The following is a 25784-nucleotide window of genomic DNA, read 5'->3' on the forward strand; positions in this document are numbered from 1 at the left end:
TCAGTTGGTTAAGCAGCTGCCTTCAGCTCGGGTCATGATCCCGGTATCCTGGGATCGAGTCCCACATCGGGCTCCTTGCTTGGCAGGGAGCCTGCTTCTCCCTCTGCCTCTGCCTGCCACTCTGTCTGCCTGTGCTCACTCTCGCTCCTCTCTCTCTGACAAATAAATAAATAAAATCTTAAAAAAAAAAAAAAAGAAATATTAAGGGATTATCCATAGTTATACAGTTAATAAGAGGCAGAGTCAGGATTTGAACTTAGATTCATCCTAAGCTGAAGCTTTTGTGCTTTACTTCTGCATTTTACTGTCTCTTATATGATCTACTGGCGTTTCAGGAAATCCCTTTGTCCACAGTGTAGTTAGGAAGAGAGAAAGGCTGGCAGAAGGAAAACCACTAAAAGGTCATTTTTGAAAATCTTGGTTAAAGATCATGAAGGCTTAAACTGATACAATCACTACAGAACTGCAGGGGGAAGTGACAGATGTGACCTATTTCAAGGACAAGACTATCAAACCACAAATTGGATATGGGGGGTGATGGAAGAGGAGTTGTCGAGATTAAGTCTCAAGTTTCCTTGTGAGTGATTGGTAGGAAGATAATACAAGGGGATAGATAGGATTAAGGCCCAAACCAATGTATCTGGCTTAACTCATCAGAGTGGACATGTCCAGTCAGCAGTTGGATGTTTGGCTTTGAAGCTCAGGAGAGAATCGTGAGTAGGAGATAGATTTGTGAGTCATTGGCAATGATCGTGGTTAAAATTCTGATAATCAGTTACATCACTGAGACAGGACCTGCACAGAGAAAGAGTGGAGGGCCACAGATAGATTCTTAAGGAAAACCAATATTTGAGGATTGGTTATAGAAAGAAAAGACCAGGGGCACCTGGGTGGCTCAGTGGGTTAAAGCCTCTGCCTTCGGCTCAGGTCATGATCCCAGGGTCCTGGAATTGAGCCCCCGCATCAGGCTCTCTGCATCAGGCTCTCTGCTCGGCGGGGAGCCTGCTTCACTTCCTCTCTCCTGCCTGCCTCTCTGCCTGCTTGTGATCTTTGTCTGTCAAATGAATAAATAAAATCTTAGGAAAAAAAAAGAAAGAAAGAAAAGACCACAGAAAGAGTTGAAATGATGGGGTGGGGGAGGAGAAGTAGAACATACTGTATCATGGAGACTATGAGAGACAAGCAATCTGAAACCAAGTCACAGGTTTAATGCAGTGAGACTTCACAAGGGGACAGAAAATAGCTCATAGGTTTGGCAATTAGGAAAGTTGGCGTCAATTCAGGTCCTTCCAGAAGATGCCCGGGCAGAATAAGACATACAAGAGATTTATTGGGGTAATGCCTGTGAAGGATAAAAGAAGAGGGAGCAGTAGTTAGCAGGGGAAGTCTGACAGATGCAGATGCAGATCTGACAGATGTAAGAGGAGAGAGGGAAGGAAGGAGGATGAGTAGAAAGAGACTCAGATTGTAGTATGGGAAAGTCTTGGTCTGGCAAATAGGGAGCTCCGCACGAGGATTGCCCATTCGAGGAGTCCTATAGGGAGCAGACTTGGCCCAACTCTAGCACCCCCACCACATTCAGTCACTGATTGTGAGTTAGGGAAGGTGGGTCCTGAGCATGGCTTCAGGGTTGCAGACAAAAAGGTGTGGCAGCTAGAAGCTGTCAGCGAGCTCCTCAAAGCAAGTTCAAGAGCTTCTTGTCCCAGCCCTGTAATTGTCACACTGTTAGGAAGGTTTTAGAGGAGGCTTGATGGTTGTGAGTTGGAGAGTGGATGGGAGGTAAAGAGGTGGAGACCTTTCTTTCCTAATCATGTCAGAGAGTAGAAGGAGAAAACACAGAATGATAGGGAGAGGGAACTCGGGTCAAGGGAGCATATTTATAGATGGAGGAATAGAAACACAAATAGAGAGTGGACGGTAAAGGACAGAACAAGTTTCCAGTCTTGAAGGACATGGGGGGAGGTGGAAGTAAGACCCAGGCGGAGGAAGAACCTCGAAAGAGGAGAGGATTTTTTCCTCTCAATCTGGAGTAGAGGAAGGGAGAAGAATGCAGAGAGAGACATTTGGGTAGTATTAGGGGCACTAAGCCCTGTATTATTTTTATATTTCCAATTCACTGGATAAATAAATTAGTGAATCTGAAGTTGTTAGCACATAGAGATGTCCAAAGTTGGTAAGTGTAAGTAACGGGGAAAAGAGAAGAACAGATTTTAAGTATTTACCATCAAGTTAAAAATGAAAAGATCGGGACGCCTGGGTGGCTCAGTTCATTAAGTGGCTGCCTTCGGCTCAGGTCATGATCCCAGGGTCCTGGGATCAAGTCCCACACCCGGCTCCTGACTCAGCAGGGAGCCTGCTTCTCCTTCCCACTCCACCTGCTGCTCTCCCTGCTGGTACTCTCCCTCTCTGTTAAATGAATAAATAAAACCTAAAAATATTTGAAAAGACCTTGGGGCGCCTTGGTGGCTCAGTCAGTTGAGCGACTGACTCTTGATTTCATCTCTGGTCAAGATATTGGGGTTGTGGGGTCAAGCCCTATGGACTACAAGCTGGGTGTGGAGTCTCTCTCCCTCTCCCTTCCTCTCTGCCATTTTCTATGCTTGTGTGTGCATGCACTCTCTCTCTCTCTCTCTCAAAATAAATAAGTAAAAAAATTTTTTTAAATAAAATCTTTAATTTTATTTATTTGTCGGAGAGAGGAGAGAGAGAGCCCAAGTTGAGGGGAGAGGGAGAAACAGGCTTCCTGCTGAGGAAGGAGCCCGATGCAGGGGTCGATCCCAGGGCTCTGGGATCGTGACCTGAGCCGAAGGCAGATGCTTAACCAACGGAGCCACTCTGGCATCACAAATAAAAAAAATTTTTTTTAAATGAAAATATCTCAAAAGACTTATCTTTTGGAGAATTCCACCTGATGCAAGTTTGAAAAATACGATTCATTATACTATGAGGAATTTCTAAAACTGCATGTATTCTAATACTTTGTGGGTTTTTTTTTTAAGGGTTTTATTTATTTATTACAGAAAGAGACACAGCGAGAGAGAGAACACAAGCAGGGGGAATGGGAGAGGGAGAAGCAGACTCCACTGAGTAAGGAGCCTGATACGGGCTCAATCCCAGGACCCCAGGATTGTGACCTGAGCTGAAGGCAAATGCTTAACAACTGAGCCACCCAGGCGCCCCTTAGTGGGTTTGTTTATTTTTGTTGTTGTGAGAGAGAGAGAGAGAGAAAAAGAGAGAGAGAGAATGAGCAGTGTCGGAGAGGAGGAGAGGGAGAGACAGAATCCTAAGCAGGCTCCACACCTGGTGTGGAGCCCAAATTGGGGGGAGGGGTGAGGGGGTGGGCTCAATCTCTCAACCCTGAGATCATGAACCCAGCTAAAATCTAGAGTCTGTCCCTTAACCAACTGGGCCACCCAGGGGCTCCCTAACATTTATTGTTTTTTAAAAAAATAATTTATAATTTGTTTCTATTATTCCATACAACTTGAAGTGAATTTTATATAAAAAAGAACCAGTTCCGGGGCACCTGGGTGGCTCAGTGGGTTAAGCCTCTGCCTTTAGCTCAGGTCATCATCTCAGGGTCCTGGGATCGAGTCCCGCATCAGACTCTCTGCTCAGGGGGGAGCCTGCTTCCCTTCCTCTCTCTCTGCCTGCCTCTCTGCCTACTTGTGATCTCTCTCTCTCTCTGTCAAATAAATAAATAAAATCTTTAAAAAAAAAAGAACCAGTTCTTTGATAATACTCAATGTTTGATAAATGGGAAAAACAGATTCTCATATGGGGTTGGTGTGGAAGTATAAGATTTTAGTCTTTATGGAAGGGAATTTGACAGACATTTATCAGAAAGCCTTAAAAAGTTTGCTTATCTATTGATAAAACAACTTTATTTTTATGACTTTATTTTAAGGAAATTGTCATGCAAGTACTCAAAAATGTATTTCAGAAATGTTAATTATAGCAAAACTGTTATAAGAGCCAAAAGTGTGGGAACAATGGATTTGTCTGCAAAAGAAGATTGATTAAAGTATGGTACAACCATCACATAAAATACCACTTAGTTATTAACATGATGATGTGAATGAATATATAGTAACATAGGAATCATTCAAAGATGTTGATAAAGTGAGAAAACATAGTGCAAAGATGTATACATAGTATAGTCTTGTTTCTGTGAAAAAAAAAAAAGAAGAGAGAAAGGCATTTAATTTAAGTATCACTATAGACATTGAAAAGCAACCTGGGGAACTTACACGAGTGTTCTGTCTGGGAGTGGGATGATGATGATTTTTTACTTTTTCTATTGGCTTATTTCCATTTTCTTTTTTTTTTAATCTTTTTTTTTTTTTTTTTTTTGAGAGAGAAGGAGAGAGAGCTGGGGTGGGGGGCAAGGGGCAGAGGAAGAGAGAGAATTTTTTTTTTTTTTAAGATTTTATTTATTTATTTGACAGATAGAGGTCACAAGTAGACAGAGGCAGAGAGAGAGAGGAGGAAGCAGGCTCCCCACCGAACAGAGAGCCCGATGTGGGGCTCGATCCCACGACCCTGGGATCATGACCTGAGCCGAAGGCAGAGGCTTTAACCCACTGAGCCACCCAGGCGCCCCAAGAGAGAGATTCTTAAGTAGGCTGCATGCCCATCATGGAGCCCCCAGTTGGGACTCAATCTCACCACCCTGAGATCAGGACCTGAACTGAAATCAAGAGTTGGATGCTGAACAACTGAGCCACCCAGGGGCCCCAAGCTTGCTTTTCTTCGAGCATCAGTATATAAGATAAACTAGTCTTACTCAACTCTATTTTTTTTTTTTTTTCTTTAGTTTTTAGAAAAAAAAAAAAAAAAAAGTATTATTTTGTTTTCTTTTAAAAACTATTAACATGACTATTTCAGCTATATTAAGGACTACATTGGTTGGAGCTAACCTAGGAAAAAATCCTTTAGAACATTATTCCAATGGAAAATGTCCAGAGTTCCGAATAACAAATTTACAAGTATTTTTTTTTAAGATTTAAATTTTTTAAAAAATTTATTTGAGAGAGAGAGAGAGAGAGAGAATGAGAGCGAGCAAGAGCAGAGGGTAGAGGGAGAGGGAGAAGCTGACTCCTGGCTGAGCAGGGAGCCTGATGTGGGGGCTGATCAGAGAACCCTGAGATCATGACGTGAGCTGAAGGCAGACGCTTAACCAAATGAGCCACCCAGGCGCCCCTACAAGTATTTTTAAAAGGGCAAGATCACTTGTATTTCATTGAGTTAGATATCTGTAACCTGAGACTGTAGGGGAGGATGACAGCCACGGTGGGGAATCAGCAGTACACAGCTCACTGCGGCCTGCCCTTTTTTGGTCTACAAAGCCCTTCTATTCTGCTATAGCAGGTCTCCCTCTCTGCTGTGAAACCTACTGGGAGGTCCCACCCCTTTCCAACCTGCCTTTCATCCCACACCCTCCCCCACCCCCCATGCACACCATCCAGAGATACCAAAGCCACCTATAGGGCTCAGGGTGGCTCTAAGTACACTTTTAGGATCAGCTTCGTCTTCTGTTACATGCCTTGTTTCCTCGTGGGAGCAAATGGGTGGATTACAACTTCTGGTTGGGGAACACAATCCTTTTGCCAGCAGCATCTATGCACTGTTTCTGTCACCCCGCGACAGGTATGGAAAAGTTACTTTATACCTAAGTAATCAGTTTTTGTTTGGAGTATAACGAAACCTGTGGAATTTTACCGGATTCAGCTTCATTTTCCTGTGGGTAATAATTTCCCATACATGCCTAAAAATAAAGAAGTCAGATTTATAAGACTCATCCTTTTCCATGAGACAAACTGACTTTATTTCCTGTCTCTTGAATGGAACTGAAATTCAGCAATTTGCTCTTAACAAAACAATCTAAACTTAACAGGGTGCTGCATTCTGTTGGACATAAGAGGGAGGTGTGCTATGGGGTCTGTGCAATGGTAATTGTGCTGAGGACTGTTCCAAGCTTTTTGGTTGTTGTTGTTTTTGTAAACATATATTAACTCAAAAATATATTAATTCATTTAATTTTCACAATAGCCTTTTTTGGGGGGGTGAAGGGGGCAAGGGTGTGCATGTGCAGGAGGGGGAGGGGTGAGAGAATCTTTTTTTTTTTTTTTTTTTTAAGATTTTTTTTATTTTTTTTAAAGAGGGAGATCACAAGTAGGCAGAGAGGCAGGCAGAGAGAGAGAGAGAGAGGGAAGCAGGCTCCCTGCTGAGCAGAGAGCCCGATAGGGGTGAGAGAATCTTAAGCAGGCTCCACGCCCAGTACAGGGCCTACTGTGGGTGGGGCTCAACCTCACAACCCTGAGATTATGACTTTAGCTGAAATCAAGAGTTTGACACTTAACTGACTGAGCCACCCAGGCGCCCCTTCACAATAGTCTTTTGAGGAACTGTTATTACCTCCGTTTTACAGTTGAAGAAATTTAGATACAGAAAAGTTGACGTGCCCAAAGCTTAGTGGTAAGTTACTAGCCCAGGGATTCTGGCTCCAGAGTGGGGGTTTTGAACCACTGTGTTATATCCTGCCTCACTATTTCTTAGTTGTGCAATGACCATGACTGTGCCTAGAGTGTACTGGGTTCTGGACTAGTCATGAGGATGTGACCTAGTGATTCCCCATTGATAGATGGTTGTGGAAGTAGACTGGTGAAGTTGAGTGGTTTTTGACCTTTTTCTTAAGGAATTTTCAAACCAAATCTTGACTGAAAGCCTAAAATGAAAAGTGGATGAAAGTGGACTGCTTCGGCTGAAGTAGGGGGACAAGGAAGGGCAGGGCTCCAACCACTCAGGCTTTCTCAGAAGACTTATTTAGAAGACTTGAAGAGCTTTGAGAAGCATGGTTTCAAAACTACTAAGTGAAACAAAAAGCACAGGATCTGGAATCAGGACACCTGGGCTCAAATCTAAATAAATCCATCCTTTTTTTTTTTTTAAAGACTTTATTTGTCAGAGAGAGAGAGAGAGAGAGCAAGAGCGCACAAGGAGGGAGAACAGCAGGCAGAGACAGAAGATGCTCCCTGTTGAGCAAGGAGCCTGATGCGGGACTCGATCCCAGGACCCTGGTATCATGACCTGAGCTGAAGGCAGACACTTAACCAACTGAGCCACCCAGCTGTCCAAAATCCTTTTTTAAGAGATTCAGTTTTTTCTCTAGTAAAATGGAGGCCATTCATGTATTACCTTGTTGTTGAGGATTACATAAGATGAGGTTTGTAAGAGCACTTTGAACTTGTGAAGCAATATAAAGTCTCCGTTTCTACAGAGGCTCAACTTGAAAAGGAGAGACCCAAGTGGCAATGAGGCACAAGGCAGTTTCTGGAGCATCTTGGGTAGACTTGAGCATTCTCAGAAAGCCAGGGAAGGAGCGAGAGGAATCAGGAAAACTGGGTAGAGTCTTGGAGACAATCATCAAATTCCAACTAATAAATTTTATTTTAGTGATCTCTTCTCAACAGAATATAAAAGATCAATAAGGAACCAAAGTCTCTCTGGTTCCCTACTCAATGTCCAGAGCATGGTGCACAAGTACATAGTAGGTATTCAATAAAAACTTGCTGAATGGATTAGGAAGGTAAGTCATAAGGAAAATTTAGTGAGCCAATGAACCAAATACATTTTGTTAGGGCATGTGGCTCTGCCTCACAGCGGGCTCCAAATGTGGTTCTCTAAGAGGAAATGTCCACACCACATACAGAATGATGGGGTGACACAGGCATAGGCCTTGGTAATTTTAGTTCGTATGCTAGAGTTTCATTTTGGACTTTAATTATTAAATGTCAAACTCCTCAAATTCACAAGCAAAACAAGCATAAATTTATGAGTTCTTGATCTAACTTTGAAGAGGTCTTTAAACTTAATTCCATTGATTTAAAAAAATATCAGGGATGTTGGGTCTCACTTGTAAATGTGGACAATTTACGGTAAGATGTTTTAAAATAATGTGCAAGTTTTCTGTCAGACTTTAATCTTGTATGTACCTCGCATATTCATAGCTCCTAGAGAAAGGGTCAGTAGTGCCATTTGTATCATTTCACAGCAGCCATTCTAGACTTCTCCTAACTTGGATGTTTCAGGCTCCTGTGCTTAAAAAGCTCTAGGAGGCAAGGCTCCCTTCCAACCACGTCCTCCCCGGTCCTCCCCCTGAAGCAGTTTGGCTGGAAGTTGCCTCTATCTTTCCAAACATTTCAGAAACATTTAATATCATTTTAACTCCCAACATTGGGTGAGTGCTACCTCTTTTTACACTCCTACAAGTCGGTTGTACGTTTATACTGGAGTATTTATTATTTATTTCAGTGGGTTAAAGCCTCTGCCTTCAGTTCAGGTCATGATCTTGGGGTCCTGGATCGAGTCCCACGTCGGGCTCTCTGGTCAGCGGGGAGCCTGCTTCCCCCTTTCTGCCTGCCTCTCTGCCTACTTGTGATCTGTCAAATAAATAAAATCTTAAAAAAAAAAAAGAACATGCAGTAGGTTAAATAAACTGTTTTGGTGCCCAGTGTGAAGTAAATCAGGAATACAAAATCTCCAGATAAGAATGATCGATTCATGAAGTTTACTTCCAGTTCATGAATCTGAACCTTTTATTTCTCCTCTTGACGCTGCAAAGGATACTCGCGTCCTGTATTTTGTATGTTCCTAGAGTTCTGTTTGTTTTTATTGACCACATTTCATTGCCAAGTTATTTTTAAAGCAATACAAAGCACATTTTCCCATTTGGATACTGGACATTGATCCTGTGCTCTGAAGTCACGAAGATGGACACTCTCTGAAACATCTCTTAAGCAGTTTTGCAAAATGATCACTAGCATGGCCTCTTGGCCCTTGATCCGTATTTATGGATTATCAAATAACTCATCTAACTACGTTGGCCCTTTAACGACCTTGAGTATTGCTTGTACTGAGAACAGAAATCTTAATAGCATAGAGATGCATGGGAGGTCCCCCATATTCCAAATAAACAAGCTTCCTAGGCTACTTTTTCATCATTTTTCTCTTTATAGCTTCTATAGCTTCACTTTGCCAAACAGAATAGCACCCATCAGCAGAAGCCAGAAAACATCCTTTTCTCCTCTCCTCTTTCTGTTACTACGGTATCAAATACTAGCAGAAAATAAATGACAGTAGGCACAGGTGATCGACTTGGGGGAAAATGTCTTAAATATACAAAGCTCGCAATTCTGTTTTACATTTACATTTTGTAACTTAAAATGTTTATATTTCCTAATAGTCCTATCTGGAAACAGTATTTTGTAATTTACCTTGGTTTTTCCTCAAGCTTAATTCAGCCAAATATTAATGCTATCTATCCTCGTCCTCTTTTGAAATTAAAGTGAAAGTAAAAATGCTATCTGTGGTAGAACAAATCAAGGTCCTCATAATCACAGTATGCCAGCGTTAGGTGGAAAGTCCTAGATGTAAAGTTTGTTTTGTGTTTATTACATTTCCTTGATTAGGGTTGGGAATCTGAGATACATCAATTCAACTTTCCTATTTTGCAAATGAGTGAACTATAGTTCAGAGTAGTAGAATTATAGTTGGAACCCATGTTCTTTGGCTCCTACAAAGATGTTCTTCTAATGATAACCGAGATTGGTAGACTGTGCAGTAATGCAAAAATAGGACAAAAGATTTCCAAAGACAGTTTCAAGCACTTCATATTAATGTTAGAATCTGACATGAAGCTGTGGATCAGGGCTATGAATCACGCCCAATGCAAGAGTTTAAAAGCAGGCTTTGACATATTTTATATTGGTATAAAATAAGGAATTTTCATCTTCCAAATATTGTCCAAATGTCACATCCAAATGTCTAAAATTGATATTAACTTTCAATAATGGCACTTATGTGGAAAAAAGAATTATGACTAAGCAAAGAACTTCCAGTTTTTTTATTTTTTAAACATTTAACAAGAAAAACATTCAACCAAATTTTTAAAAATTAGGATGGATTAATTTACAATAAAATAGTCAACTTAAAATATCAGCCCTTTTTATTTAGGGCCGAGGAGGCCAATAATTCCTGTTTAAATAGCAGAATTGCACAACTGGTATTTTTACCTATACTCGATGGCACAGAAATATGAAAGTCATACAATTTCCATTGAGATCCTCCATTCCCTCCAGAGTAGAATTCATACAGTTGCTTCTTAGGTCAGTTCTTGGGCCTTTAAGAATCACCAGTTACATTCTGAAACATATCTACAACTACTCTGATAATGAGAACACTTTTAAAACAATTCTTACAGGAAAAAACCTTAAAAATTTTGTGGCACATTGGACTGCTTAAAGAAACAGCAAAGATGAAAAATAATGTACAAGAATTATAGTCCCCTGCTTATAGAAACCACCTAAATAAAATATTTTCCCTAATTATCCTCACTTCTTATAATTTATTAGCAGAGATGAATTACAAGAAGCAGAATGCACCATTTTTTGGTTCTTGGTTGTAGCTGCCAGCTTGAGAGTTCATGACTGTAAATGTAAAGCAATGATTATGCTCACAAATTCTGGAATGGGAAAAAAACAAAATAACTCTTTAAAAGTGTTTCTCTATCCTTGCTTTCAATTCAAGTCAGACAAAAAATTCACAGCAGTTTAAAGGATGATGAAAGACTAAACATGGGCCAACTAAAATACATACTGAGGATAATTTTACCTATTACACTAAAGTGAAAACTGTAATAAGTAAGATATTATATTACCAAGTAACATTCTAGAGTATGCTGCTGGAGCGAATACAGCACTTAACAGTTTCATTTACAGATTAGGCATGGTAGCCTTTAGACAGAACATTTTCACACTCTTGAAGGTGCAACCTTTAAAACACAAACACACATAAAGTAGTATGTAATTCATAACAGCTGGCCAGGCACTTAACTAGGGGAAAGAGACTTTCAGACTTTGAGGTAAACTAGAACTGTTTTTAGCAATTACAAACATATTCTAAAAACCACACTTTACTTCACACCAACTGAAGTTATTCAGCATTTAACCCTAAGTTTGTCACTCTATTGGGCCAAAATTCACACCTACATGTAACTTCTTAAGAAGCTATTAAAAGAACATTTTGAAATCTGAATTTTGGCCCCATTTCGATACATCTGTGCTTAGAACATACTTGAAAAAACTATAAGGTACATCCATATAAGGGCTAAAATGAGTATCTTCTCCCCTAAATTTGATATTAAAAAAAAAAAAAAGAGTCTTGCTGTGAGTCACACAGAGCAGAGCAGAGGACGAGGAGGAAGAGGTGGAAGACAATGACAAGGATGGAGGCGACAAGCCTCAATCCAGCCTTGAGAAAATTACACAGCAGTGTTCCCCAAGGAGCAGAAACACAGCAGCAGTTTCTGTTTACAGATGTTGACAGTATGTGAAAGGTCTCAAAATTAACGCAAAGGAACACAACTCTCTGGGTTTATTCCACTCTGGGCACAGTTGATGTTTCTTCCCATCTTTGGAATTCATTTCAAGGTAATGTGGAGTTTACTTAAAGGAAAATGCATTTTAGAAGATGGAGGACCTCAGTAAGTATTTACACATCTAAGACCAGAACAGAAAGTGGCCATTTTGGAACTAGTCATTTATCAGAAGTTATCGAGTCTATTTTTCATTAGAATTACCATGAAATTACCTGCAAATGGAAAACCCCTACCTCCAAATCCTCATAACGAACAATTCATTCTATTTTCAATTCCCTTCTCAAACGACGATTTCAACAGAAAGGCGACTTCTTGTTCTGAACGAACTCATCAGCTTTTATATCTGGTATGCACAGACTAATTCATTAACATACTGTTTTGCATCCTTCAAAGAACACTATCAATAGAGAAAACTTTTAAAAATTTTGATCTGAGGCATCCTCATTCTCAAAATAATGAAAAAAAAAAAAGGGTTTAATTCAGACTTTCCACATGGCGAAAAAAGGTCTAAATATTTTATTTATAAAAACCTCTAGGCTGACCATCCACAAGATGGCAAATTTTTCCAGCCATGGTGAAGGATTTGTGCTAACTGACCTCTTCCTTCCTTGCAGGACTAACAGTATGCATCTGGCAAAACTACTAGCTGAAGTTACTGGTGCAATGAGCAAACATGGAAGAATTTCTCTCTCTGTGATGCTAAGTGGCTTGCTCAAGTTTGGAAACTGTGACCCTGGTCTGTCAGCAACATGCTTTACTCAATTGAAATAACCATGCTGCCATTGTGGTGGGATGAGGGAGAGGGGGTAGTGAGAAGGGGAATGAGGGCAATTATATACATCATTAAAATACCATGACATAAAGTGAAAATGTCTGTTAATACATCTGAGGCTTGAAAATCATTAATCATAGCTATTAAAACTGCATTAAACTATTACAATTTAGAACACCTGCAAATGTGGAGCTTTCAGATATGACCTAAATTTAAATATGAATGGAAGTTCATTATCAGTAAGCTGGAAGAAACAAATTGCATACATTTTGTAAGTGGTAACCAACCCCCTGCCCCGGCCCCCCCCAAAAGTAGAAATTAGGTAAAAATTAAGTGAAATTATTTATAATTGTTTCCAGTTTCACCTTTCTCTTGGAAGAGACCCAAATCAGGTCTCTGGAAATCCAAGCTCATACACGTAAGAAATGGCATCTGCTATCACATTGGTAGGTCTTTCCCTCAAAGATAGGTCATAGAAGTATCTCAGACATTCATTTCCATGTATAACGATTTTTGAGACATCTATCCACTGAAATATTATAAAGCAAGTCTACAAACCACTCCTAAGAAAAAAGGCACTTTGCTGCAAGAGTTAAGATTTAATTATGTGAAAGTCGAGAACACTAGGATAGACTCAAAAGTCAGTATTCACTTGCCTATTTCTGAATGCAAAGCAGATGCCAAGTTATAGACTATAGCCAATGACATCACAAACCAAATAGCAACTTAACTATATTCTCAGCAAAACAGTAATTTATGACATTTCTCCAAAAACCAACATAGTTCCAAGTTCAACAGTAAGAAGGAAAAAAAAAAAAAAAGTCACCAGCAGTTGCTACTTTAGAGCTCAAGACATTGTTTTCTACAGAATTTCATGTCTACAGTTTGGTTCTCTGTTTCAGAGCATGAATTACTTTTCAGATGAAAAACCTGGGATGGCGGAGGTTTGTTTATGTTGGGGGAGAACCCAGGGTGGAAAACAGTGGGGAGTAACAAGAGGTTCATTTCTCTGGTCAGACAACCAAGTGAGGAGGTAGTTATTCAGAGAACTTCTCCAATAGAGAATATTGTACTGATCTACTGAGAGTTGGGGAAGTAACAGGAGCTTCTCTGTGAGACTGAAGATAGCAACAGGAATACTTCTCCTCCAGGGAAGTCAGGACCAGGGTGTCAGTGCAGCTAAAATAAAGACAGAATCTGTGTAAGTGACATATAAAGAAAGTAAGAAAAACAAGCTTAAGAAATTAACACGAACGATAACATACTCGTTTCCAAACTTGTCCTACCTTGACAGTGGCTCTTTTCTGATGCTAGAACTTTAAAAGTATCTATAAGAAAAGCAGACACACCAGGTCATTATAATCAGGTTTCATGTAGTGGTTCTTCAAATTCCTAATCAGTGCCAAGAATATGGTACAGTGTCTACTTTTCATAATAATGCCTTCTAGTTTTTAAAATTATTGAAAGTATAATAATGTCTATAAAATTACTTAAATGCTTTATTATTTTTTTAAAAGATTTTATTTATTTATTTGTCAGGGAGAGAGAGAGAACATACACAAGCAGGGGGAGCAGCAGGTAGAGGGAGAAGCAGGCTTCCCGCTGAGCAGGGAGCCCGATGTGGGACTTGATCCCAGGACCTGGGATCATGACCTGAGTTGAAGGCAGACACTTAACCAACTGAGCCACCTAGGTGTAGCCTACTTAAATGCTTTAAAAACAGTTTAGACTTCAGTACTCTCAGAAAAGGTGTCATAAGGAAAATGTTTTATAACTGTAAGTGAGCAGAAACTCTCTGTTAAATAGCACCATAGGAAAAAAATAATAGCAATCTCCTCCAAATTTCCCGATGCTAAATTAATAAAATTGATTATTATGTCAGGAGACCACATGCTCACCTTGTTACATCACCACACAAGGTAACCCCATACAACCTTGAGTCCCATCATCACTGCTATTGAGTTTCTTCATTCGGTACTGACGTATTTCTCTTACCAGTGTGTAAAAGGCATCTTCGACACCCTATAAAAGAACATGGTAAGGATGGCTTAATAGACACAATCCAAGTTGTAAGCTCTCTCATTTGTACTTCTTTAGTGGATTTAAAAGTCCAATTAGCTGATGAAATAGGGTGATTTAGGAAGAGGACAGCAAACTTAGTGTTCTTACCAAATCACATCAACAGCCTGATATACAAATGGCAAGTATTTTGCAAAAATAACATTCAAGCACAGGAAAATGGGTAATGTGGGACATACAGAACTACCGGATCTAAAGATTCCATTCAGGAGAGCAAAAGCCCTAAACCGTGGCTGGTGTTGACGGAGAAAGGTCTAATGTTTGTACTTATCTTTAATCAAGGGTCCTCATTTTAGTAATGTTAAGTAATATTAGCATGTTAAGGTGGGAGTAAAATACCACACCAGAATATTCATCAGTTCATTCTGGGTTAAACTGAGGATTAAAAAAACAGAATACTAAAAATTAACAACAAAGAACGTGGCTCCTATCTCTAGCAGTCAAACTTTTCTGCATTCAACAAATGCTTGCCAGATGCTCAAAGCTTTGCTATACCTGTCTGGTCTTGGCTGAGGTTTCAATGAATGGAATCCCATAACTCTTGGCCAGTTCGTGGGCTTGTTTTGTGTCCACTGTCCTTGTTGGCAAATCACACTTATTTCCTACTAGCACCATAGGTACATCATCTGAATCTTTTACTCGCTTAATCTGCTCCCTTAAAAAAAAAAAAAAAAAAAAAAAAAAAGAATATGTTATCCTAACCTAATGGTAGGTTTTTAGGAAGGAATGAGCAGCTAGAACAACAAAGGTTCTAATGAATTTTATCTAGCCCTATTAGCTTCTAGTATGGAGTTTTACTTTTTACTCCCTCCGCCTCCACTAATTATAAAAGACCAAGCATACTACGTTGACTGGTTTAGACTTGATGTAGCGAGAGAGAAGCCAAATACTGGTTCACCTTCTAGTGGAAATGGATGGCAATTCTACCTTTTGACACATACCCTTGTTAGGCCCCTTCATTTTCCAAAGAACTTGGCTCTGGATTTAACTGGCAACTTGAAATCACACTCTAGATTAAGATCTGAAGTATATAAAGTAAAGCTTACTGTCTCAAAATAACTTTCTGAGGTTTTCTTCAAAGTAACAGTATTTAATGAAAGACAGTCTATCCACTTCTCTAGTTGGGTAGTATTCAGACATTTTCTTCAAACAATATTAGCTGGAAGTCCAAGATACAAAATAGAAAACACCAGAACTCTCTTACTAAAAGGGGACTGAAGGATCTGCAACTCCCAACTTACAGCACTCCCTTCAATGACAAAGAAGACATAGCACACAGCAGTCTGGAAACAACTGCTCTAGATTCTCCTGACCCATACTATCTAACAGAACTTCTCACGATGATGGGAAGGTTCTCTATCTATGCTGTCCAACTACATCCACCAGTCACATGTAGCTGTTGGACACCTGAGGTTGCGATGTGGCCAAGGAACTGATTTTTCAATTTCTTTAACTTTAATTAAATGAAATAAGCACATAAGGTTGTGGCCACCATACAGCACGGTACCGCTCCAGATCCTAGCCCTGGATTACAGACATGGTCATGTGCTGAACTGGCGTCACACTGGCGAGCTCTAAAACTGACCTTTCCTGTAATGGCAGTGTTTAAAGCATAATATAAGTCAAGACAGTCAAAGAGGAAAAATGACTTCTAGAAATTCAACAAATATTAGATGCTTGACAAGTGTTGGAAATCTTACTACATACTGCTATTACTTCCAGAGACCGGATGGAAAGTAGAACAGGTTTAAGTGGAAGAAAACCCCACTGAAGTCAGTTTTGGGCTAGCCTGTTTCTCTGAGCAGACATCATATGGATCGAGCACAAGCCAGCACTGCAGGCCACAGGAAGAACACTTGCATAGAATTGACTATGTGCTTCACGCTTTTCTGGGTGATTAACATGTTTATTACTTGTTTAATTTTTAAAACAACTCTTGGTAGGTACTATTCTCTCCATACTATTGATAAGGAAACTGAGGCACAGACATTTGGTAGTTTGCCCCAAAGTCCCATGGGTAATAGATGACGGAGCCAAGTTTCTACCTGTTATATTACTCTGCTCAAAGAATACGGAGCTAAGAGAAAGGAGTCCTGGGTTTTGGTCCTAGCTCTGCTACTAGTAACAACCATGACTCCAAAAACCTAACAAACCACTTCCTGCAACTCTACTTCTGATTCCGTAAAACAAGGATGTTGTACTAGAATTGTTTATGGTCTGATTGATCTTTGAAATGGTTTTACTGAGAAAGACCATCTTTCCTCTTTATTTACTTCCCACTCATTTCTTCCTATCATCTTCTCTATTCCATGACTGAGGACTCTCAGACATGTTTTCCTTTCTGAAATTCCTGTCTGATCTTCATACCACCACCTCTGGTTCCGAATCATCCAATTAGCAATTGGATAATCCAATAATCCAAATAATCCGAATAATCCAATTAGCACTTCATTTAAGTGTTATCACACATTCTAGCCATGGTGTATTATATAAAATAAACTCCAATATTAACTTTCAGTTATAACCCAGAACCTCAATGTTAGACAAACTGAAACCAACTCTTCTCATAATTAAAAAACGCTATCTTACCTAGTGTGGTATCCTCATTCCCCCACCCCCACCCCACAAAGCTTCAGAATACACTTACAGATCATCCTTTCAGAAAAAATAATGTTCCTAGTACCTGTAGAGGTTAATATCTGCAAATGATTTGCTATTATTGATGGCAAATACACAGAGGAAGCCTTCGCCTGTCCTCATGTATTGGTCTCTCATGGCACTGTACTCCTCTTGACCAGCTGTATCCAGTATGTCCAACAGACAGGTTTCACCATCTATAACCACCTGTTTTCGGTAAGAATCCTGGGGGTGTGGAGGGTGGGAGACGGCAGGGAGAGAGGAAGATTTCATTTTTATTAGAAACCATAGGGAACGCAATTCTATTGCCAAGGTAAGATAAGCTCCCACCTAAGTTTATTTCCATCTCTCTGGTTTATCCCTCAAACTCCTCATATATAATCACAATCAGAAAGTACTTAATGTCACCCTAGGAAAAAAAGCCCCAAATCCTATATGCCTGTAAAAAAAAAAAATGTGGTCATTTTGTTCCTGGAAAAGATGGAAAAGCGTGGTAATTCAAAAGACAGCTCTATTGCAGTTAGACTAGAGATTCGGTTTCACAGTGTTTCATTAAGGTACGAAGTGGACTTTTCTTACTTATTTACTGTATATTCAAAGTTCTAATATACCTCCACCAATTATACCTGGCCCTAGACACGGTGTCATTTGTGTTTATGACTAAACACATAAATACTTTTTATTTCAGACAAGATTATAACATAAAAATATTTTTCTCATCATGGTGAATTTTTACCTTTGGGAAATATTCCTGAATCAAGTTCCTAAATGTGCCAAACAAGATTTACAGCTATATTTCCTAAGAAGGAAAAACATGCATAGATCACATATATTTACATTTTAAAAGTTCTCAATTTGGTTCTGAGGCCAAAATTTTACTTGTATCTTAATACTTATGTTTTGGGAATTCAGTTCAAAGAAAATAACCCATCACTCTTGGTAAAGATCTGGCTCCAGAAACAGAATGTGACCTAGTTTCCCAGTTCATTGATCAGTGCCTCTGTAACGCATCTTCACTGTGGGACTGTAATGTACTTTGAAATTAACACAGTATTTGCATTGACAAAACTTGCTCAAAGCATGAAATATGGCTAAGTGTACGTATGCCGAAGAAATGAGCACAATTTAAGATAGGTTTTAGTCAAACTAATTTACAGTAACAGAAGTCAGAGAAGTGGTTATTTCCTGGCAGGGTGGGGGTTTATTGACTGGAAAGTGGCATGGGAGAACTCTCTGGGGCACTGGAAACTGTCTATATTCCTGAGTGGTGCTTATGTAAGTATATACAAATTTTTAAGTCACTGTGTGTATTTTACCATTTGTGTATTTTACTGTATGTACATTCCCCTTCAATAAGTAAAACCTAGAAAAATATAAAAAGGTTCTAACTATTAACACTAAAGCTTAAATGAGCACTTACACTTAAAATGAAATTTCTTTCAAAGACTGAAGACTGATTTTTAATAATGGCTATGTTAGTTAGCTTCCATTAAACATTAAGTGGCTGGGGGTTAGGAAGACCAGGGTGTGGGTTAAAATAAAATAATCTCTAATCAGACATTTCTAAACTAAATAAGCAAAACCTTTTACTTAAAGGAACTTAGATGCCATTATTCAAGTCAATCTATAACATAAACTCACACAAAAAACAAACTGATTTTACTGAACACCTCTGTGTGTGACAGGTAGGACATGTTTATGGTAATTTAGTAGATGAGAAAATGAGGCTCAGAGAGTTTAAGTGATTTGCTCAATATAACGTAACTAAATAAACTGCAAACAGGGACCAAAAGAAATCTAGGCAGTGACTCAAAATCTCTTACTCTTTCTACTCCAGCCCAGTCTCAGCTGCTTCAGCCAGCTTACTAAAATTGAAGAATTTTAGTTAGTGAAGGATCACCTGATCCTTGAAACTTTTATCTCCATCCTATTATTCCTACGGCCTGTGTTTAATAGAGCTGTCATGAGTTCAACAATGAGTATAGGAGTTTACTAAACTATTACATTATCAGGTTTTTTTTAAGAAAATCTTCAGCAGCTATGAAGAACTCTTGAACTCCTGAACTCTTCTCCACAAACATGGAAAGCTTCCTTATTGTATTACTGAACGCACTCCAAATAACTTTTACTTTCTCTCTTGATCATTCCTTTAGCTAAGGAACAGCTAAAGGTGGGTGTGCGGGTGAACCAAAAGTCAGAGGTAGGGTCAGCGCACTACCACTGGGCCTCACCTCTATGGTGGGATCATATTCATCTACAAAGTGGTTCTGGATTAGCTGGATTGTCAGTGCGCTTTTCCCGACACCACCTGCTCCAACCACCACCAGTTTGTACTCAGTCATTTCACACCAGCAAGAACCTGTGGGAAAGCAGCAATTAGGTTTAATGGGCGAGCCACAACTACAGTACGTCAAAGCCTTCCATAATCAATACTAACTAAAGCCCGAGTTTGAAATCTATCGGTTCCAGACACGTGACCCTCCACTTGGTTCTCAAAGTGATTCAGGAGTGCAAAAACAGTCGCAGGTTACTGCAGGCCTCAGAATTCCGGGGAGTCGCCGAGCTACCCCCACCTAGCTCTATTTTTCAAGTCCGCGGGCCCCGCCCTCAGCCTAAGGTAAAGGAATACCCTCTTCCTACTCCTCCCGCACGTCTTCTCAGCTACGGCGGGGCAGCCTCCAGACCGTCCCCTAGTCTTATACCCCCGCCAGTCTCCAAAGATCTCCCCCGGAGGGCTCAAAACTAAGGACCCCCGCCCAAGGGCCTTTGTCTCCAGCCTGCAGACTCCGTTCGATTCCTGGCAACAACGAGGCGCCTGTATGCTCCAAAGACGAGCGCTACACACCACACAACCTTACCTCAAGCTTCGTTGCCTCCGCTTCCGACGGATTTAGGACCACAACTGGGAAAAATGTTGGAGACCCCGGAACCGCCATGAACAGCCCCCACTAGGGAGCGGCACTTCCGGCCCCGCCCGCTACGTAATCAGACGGCGCCCCGGGCGCCAGAGTCCCCGCCCCGGCCACGTGGGCCACCGACCCAGGAGTCACGCGGCTGGCCGCACCCAGACCCGCCCCTCCCACACAGGACGTTTCAAAAATGAAAGCGCTAGGTGCTAGTCTCAAAAATCAGTAAAACTTTATTCGCTTCCATTCTTTCGCCATTAACAGAAAACTGGAGAAAGCAAAAATGTTTTGTGTTTACAAAGATAAACGGCCTCTTTACCCAGAGAAGATCAAAACCTCAAACGACAACGGGGAAGATAAAAGCGCCCTCCCCCACATCCCCTGAGCTGCCCTTGTCATCTTAGACAAAGCCTTCAGTCCACTGGCCAGGAACCCTGGATGTGGCCAATTCAAGATGAGGGCCAAGAAATCAAATCAATCCGTTCCCGTGATATAAAGTCGAACAGAAGCTACACCAGGGGTCAAGTGCCTGTATTTCACAGGACACAGGAACCAGGCGGCTACTTATAAAAAAAACAAGATTCATTTCAGGCACAACTTTTTTATTTTTTTTTTGTTTTGTTTTTAAATCAGTAAAAGAAACTGGGTCCTAGAAGCTGCAGTGATCTAAGCAGCAGCAAGTTTGTGCATTCGTCTTTTTTTTGTTGTTGTTTTGTTTTTAAATACGATTAAATTACCACACTGCTGGCACACCTCATTTGCATGAAATTCTGCACCATACATACTAATTGTAGTAAAATTACCCCCCTCCCCAATCCCAGGAAAAAAGAAACTACTCTGGAAGATAATTTTCACTGAAATCTAACCAAACTTCGTTAAGTGGACTGTGACAAGATTATAAATGATATGAAAAATAACATTTTAACATTTGGCCATCAACTTAAGGAAATGGTTTGCCTATACAAATTTTTATAATTTTTGTAATTTTTAATATATTCTACCTTCATATGGTCCTCAGGATTAAAGCATAATGAACTGGAAAGAAAAGGAAAAGAACGCAACTGAGTGCTAAGGCAGAACATCTTGCCAGATAGTAATGAAGGTAGAGTATATGCTAAATACCAAGTGCAGAATTTCATAGGGCCAACGAGATAACAGTCTATATTTTTCACTTACACAGGCGAAGTGGATTTTGCAATTACCAGTTGCGTTAAATGCACCAAATAAAGCTCCTAAAATTGATACTATAAGGCGCCACCTTAAGTTTTCCAGGCTGCAACTGTGCATAATTTTAAAATGGTTTTCTTAAATTTATTTATTTTTTTAAACATAACACGAGGAAGGTGTTAAAACTGGTGTAATAGCTCAATAGAATAAGTATTCCAGATTTTGGGAGGGATGAAGAGGGAGATATTCAGAACCCTTCACCAGAATCCCCCCAACTTGATCATAGTGGATTAATGATGTGCTTTGTGGATGTGGTTAGTCAATGACACCAGCTTGACGGATCTTTCTTTCTGCACCAAATCCCTGTGAAAAAGTAAAATTGCAGTTAATTACTATAAAAGCATTACTTTTAATCATTGTAACCACCACCCTTTCCCAGAGGAGGAAATCCATAGTAAGCCCTCCTGATCTATTACCTAAAATCTGTTCGAAAGATCAAGAAATATGCTTATTGTGAGCAAACCGTTATTGTTAGGGGCTGAAAAAATGAGTAGGGAGTTTTAACTAGTTAAAAGCATACTGAGTAGTGAAAGAGAATCCTGAAGTTTTCCTGCTTCATTAAGCTCTGTGCTATGCCGAAATAAGACCCTGAGTAACATAAAGGTCAGCTGCCCCTACCCACCCGAAAACCTTGTACACCCTCATACCATTGAGTTATCTGGTCCCCTAGGCTGACGAAGAACCATTAGGCGAGGAGCACTGGCATCATCCAGGGTGATGTTCTTTAAGCGATTGACCAACCTATCAGGTCGTGGAGCTGCAACAGCCTTGGGGCCCTCACTGCAATGAAGTCAAGAGGTGAGAAGAAACAACTCTTGGTGGAAGAAAGCAAGCACTTGCAGAGGAGTATGTTTTCTATACTACCCCCAAATGACTCAGTTTTAATAAGGGACTCTTGCCTCACCTAGCCAGCTAGCTAGCAAGACAGGACAGACAAGTTTTTGTTTTTATTCTGAACTCAAGGTTTATTACTACAGAGGAACTGGAAGAATCATTTGGGTGAGGGTCATCCCTCATCCCATCTAATCTACAACTAGAAAAACCAGATCCACAAAATGAGGTAGTGGATGTGAAAAGCCTTAGAAAAGTTAAATATGAAGAAATATTTCAAGAGACTCCCAGCTCCTCTCACGGTAACGTTATGGATTTAAAACACTTAAAGAAATAGAGACTATAAAGTTAGAATTTTAAGCAGCATATAAATTGCTTAATGAAAGAAAAAGCTAAACAGAACCTTTAAGAACAAGGACTACATAATCTTACTGTATCTAAGTTCTAATACATAGGATGTACCCAATTAATGTTTCATTGGGCCAGATATGTAAGACTATAAAATTTAGACAATGAAGACTAGAGGTTAAAAAAAAAGACACAGGAAAGATTGAGAAATAACCAGAACGTGGCAGGATAAAAAAAAAGCTGTGATGAAAGGTGAGGAAGCGTGATAAACCAGAGTTTATGAAAGTTTAAAGGCAGTCCAGGGAACCTATCAGCCCAACAACAAACTCACCAGACTCGCCAAACATTACAAGCGCTGCACTTGCCAGTGCGCTGATTAAGAATCACTGAGAATTCCACCTCATCTCCAGCCTGTAGCTCAATGCCATCTTGAACTTCTTTCACATGGAAAAAGAGCTTCTTGCTATCTCCTACTTCATAGTTAATGAAGCCAAACTGGGGGAAGAGGGGGAAAAAAAAAAAGCTTAAAAAAAAAAAAAAAGAAAAAAGAAAAAAAGGAAAGACAATGATAGCTTTAAAAAAAAGGGGGAGACATATTACAAGGGGGAAAAGTACCTCACTCTGGATGAAGTACGCTGCCTGAACCTAACTAGAATGGGATTTATAAAACATGGTATATTAATGTTGACTTGCCTGTGCTAGAATATAAGATATGGGTCCAAAAAACTTGTCAAGGAAGAAATCTTTGAAATCACTGCCATTCAATCTATCATAGCCTGACTGAGACAAATGTTGGCTTGTGTCTTCATATAGTATATGGAGTTTTTGAATTAGGCAAAAAAAAAATCATCATACTGAGATCTTAGTATTAGGAACAGTTTTGTTTACCCTAAGTGTATTTTATGAACATTTTTACACAGCTTTCCTTCTTGTGTGGTCTGCAAAAGCAGCTCTGAGCTAAAGTATACAAAATCTTGTTCTATTCTGAAATATCTCACTCCAAATTTATTTTTCCTGTCATGTAATGTTAATAATACTCCTAACTTTCTTTTTGCTCGTATCACCATTTTCTTCATGTGGTTTTCTTCATACTTTTTAAAAGCTACCTCAAATCATTGAAAGAAGGGTGGAAGAGAAATAAAAACCAAGTGAATATTGGCCGTTTTCCCTTGGCTGAAAAAATTTCAAGGTTTTGGTTATTGTTTACCAACTAATAAAAGGATTAAGTTCAGATCCAGAGATACCACCACTTACCTGATCCTTCACACACTCCACTGTGGCCCTACGTAGGGGTGTTATGTTGTAGGCCATAGTCTGTGCATTTTGGCCCAAGACACACAACTGGAACTTGACACTCTCCCCTTTCTGCAGGCAATCCCCTTTGTTGGCCATCCCAACTATGCCAAATGGATAGACCTCACCTTTCATATCCCCTGTAAGGAGAAATAGGTACAAGTCTAAAAACTAGTATTTCACAACAGTCCTATGCTGATGTTCCTAATAAATTTAATAAGTAAATTGCTAAAAATGCATTATGTTCCTAATAAGATTTTCATACCTGAGAAATTTTACCATAAAGCTGAAATACTATCATGAAAAAAGTGAGAACTTGCAGTACTTCACCAGCTAATGAATAAAGTTTATTTTTTTTAGTAATCTCTACATCCAATGTGGGGCTTGAATTCACTACCCTGAGTTCAAGAGTTGCATGCTCTTTAAACTGAGCTAGCCAAGTACCCCTAATAAACAGTTTTAAACTACACTTACAAAATTAAAAATAACACTATCACTCACAATCTCGTTACCTAAATATCTGAGTGTTTTAAGCACAATGGGTTGCTAACATGATCCACTGGATTATCTTCTTCCCCAGTTCACAATATTAGCCAACCAGTCGAAAATACTTCTGACCCACACCTAACAGGGCATTAAACAAGTCAGGAATAGGCAAAAACAATGTGGATAAACTTCTTTGGCATTCTACATCTTTTCTTTGTTCTGACTGTGGCTCCCTCAAACCAATCGGTACTTTTCTCCCAGTTCAGAGCTCAGCACACTTTTTCTTAAAAAAAAAAGTAAACATTTTAGGGTCGTAGGTTGTCCTGCGCCTGTCACAACTATACAACTTTGCTGTTGCAGTGAGAAAAAAACCAAAGACAATATATAAACGAATGGCTATGGCTGTTTCAAGACAGCTTTCTTTACAGAAACAAGCCACCATAGTTTTGTAGAGCTCTTCCCTAGAGAAAAAAGTTGGCTGGGGTGCCCTGGGGGCTAAGTTGGTTAAACGTTTAACTCTTGATCTCAGCAACTTGAGTTCAAGCCCTGCAACGTGCTCCATGGTAGTTACGGAGCCTACTTAAAAATAAACGAACAAATAAATAATAAAAATTAAAAGAGTAAATAAACAACGTTGGCTGTAGGTCAGTGCAGGCTGGGAATAAAAACCATGCCAAAGGTTCAGCTGCTTATCAGTTCGCCAGGATGGTAAAGCCAGTGAATCAACAAAAATGAAGAGGAGAAAACCATCAGGTGGAAGAGGAAGCTTCAGAATTGGAAATGTTTTTAATAATTCTCTTGAAGATTATAGGGTAAGTGAAGGTCTTCTTCTCAAACATACAGGAACCCTGGGGCACCTGGGTGGCTCAGTGGGTTAAAGCCTCTGCCTTTAGCTCGGGTCATGATCCTGGGGTCTTGGGATCAAGCCCTGCATCGGGCTCTCTGCTCAGCAGGAATCCTGCTTTCCCCCCGCTTCTCTGCCTGCCTCTCTGCCTACTTGTGATCTCTGTCAAATAAATAAATAAAATCTTTAAAAAAAAAGTTATAAAATAATTAAAAAAAAAAAAAACATACGGGAACCACAAACTTCTGGATACACTTCCAACAGATGAAGTCATGTAGAAGGATTAGAGATAGCTGGTGTGATGTAATTGTGTTAATACTAACTACCATTTATTAAACACTTATAGATTCATATTTAGTATTTCCAGAACCTTAGATTGAAGTTATCTTCATTTCAAAGATGAAGAAACTGAGCTAGGAAAGATTTAAGTAATTTGTCTAAGATTCTATAGCTAGGAAGTGGAAGAGCTGGTTTTCAGATCCAGGCTTGCCCTACTTCAAAGTCCATGGTCTTATATAAAGTTGTTGTATTCCTGAATAAAAGAGCTGTTCCCATCAACAAGTGGGAAAATGTGACCGGTCTAGTCTCAAAAACCTCTAGGCTTATAAATTTCAGGAAAGTTTCCTTTTCCATAAAATCCTTGCTCTGGACTGTATCCTAGAGCCAGTGGTGAAGAATAAATGGATTGGGGATTGGGAACACAAAGTAAGTGGCATTTACAGAGGAGGAAGAAGGACAATTTAGTAAGTTGCCTAGCCCCCACAGCCCTTTTAGGAGTATGGTGTAATCATGGCATTGGTTTAAAATACTGATTTGTAAAAGGCCAGATCTATACTGAGTGATTTTTTTGAGTATGGTGTAATCATGGCATTGGTTTAAAATACTGATTTGTAAAAGGCCAGATCTATACTGAGTGATTTTTTT

The 25784-nt window shown here is 39.7% G+C and overlaps 2 protein-coding genes across 4 annotated transcripts in view; both read right to left on the reverse strand.

The window, feature by feature from the left end:
• Positions 1-11868: 11868 nt before the first annotated feature.
• Positions 11869-19906, reverse strand: LOC111143238 (NRAS proto-oncogene, GTPase). The gene is made up of 7 exons (XM_022496841.1): positions 19784-19906; positions 19157-19284; positions 16972-17150; positions 14784-14943; positions 14108-14231; positions 13496-13537; positions 11869-13388 (listed from the first exon to the last, which is right to left on the reverse strand). Exons 2-5 carry the CDS (start codon positions 19265-19267, stop codon positions 14112-14114), a joined length of 570 nt encoding a protein of 189 aa, XP_022352549.1. The 5' UTR covers positions 19268-19284; positions 19784-19906; the 3' UTR covers positions 11869-13388; positions 13496-13537; positions 14108-14111.
• A 135-nt stretch (positions 19907-20041) lies between these two features.
• The window catches only part of LOC111142841 (cold shock domain containing E1), a 39892-nt gene continuing 34149 nt past the window's right edge, over positions 20042-25784 (reverse strand). For 2 of the 3 annotated variants that reach the window (XM_022496170.1, XM_022496168.1), the window contains 4 exons: positions 23492-23670; positions 22569-22732; positions 21706-21838; positions 20042-21361 (listed from right to left, as the gene is read on the reverse strand). In XM_022496170.1, the coding sequence (XP_022351878.1) occupies positions 21314-21361; positions 21706-21838; positions 22569-22732; positions 23492-23670 (524 nt within the window). In that variant the 3' untranslated portion in view covers positions 20042-21313. The remainder of the gene's footprint in view (positions 21362-21705; positions 21839-22568; positions 22733-23491; positions 23671-25784) is intronic. The other variant, XM_022496169.1, reaches the window with a different exon arrangement.

The sequence above is a fragment of the Enhydra lutris genome, unplaced genomic scaffold (genome assembly GCF_002288905.1).
Source record: "Enhydra lutris kenyoni isolate GAN:26980312 unplaced genomic scaffold, ASM228890v2 scaffoldscaffold9, whole genome shotgun sequence".
NCBI classification, from domain to species: Eukaryota; Metazoa; Chordata; class Mammalia; order Carnivora; family Mustelidae; genus Enhydra; species Enhydra lutris.

Coding starts and splice junctions, on each gene's coding strand:
- LOC111143238 (XM_022496841.1), bottom strand. CDS start 19,267: ATGACTGAGTACAAACTGGTGGTGGTTGGAGCAGGTGGTGTCGGGAAA. Junction 14,944..16,971: donor GCAGATATTAACCTCTACAG/GTACTAGGAACA, acceptor TTTTTTTTTAAG/GGAGCAGATTAAGCGAGTAA. Junction 14,232..14,783: donor CCTCAGCCAAGACCAGACAG/GTATAGCAAAGC, acceptor GTTCTTTTATAG/GGTGTCGAAGATGCCTTTTA.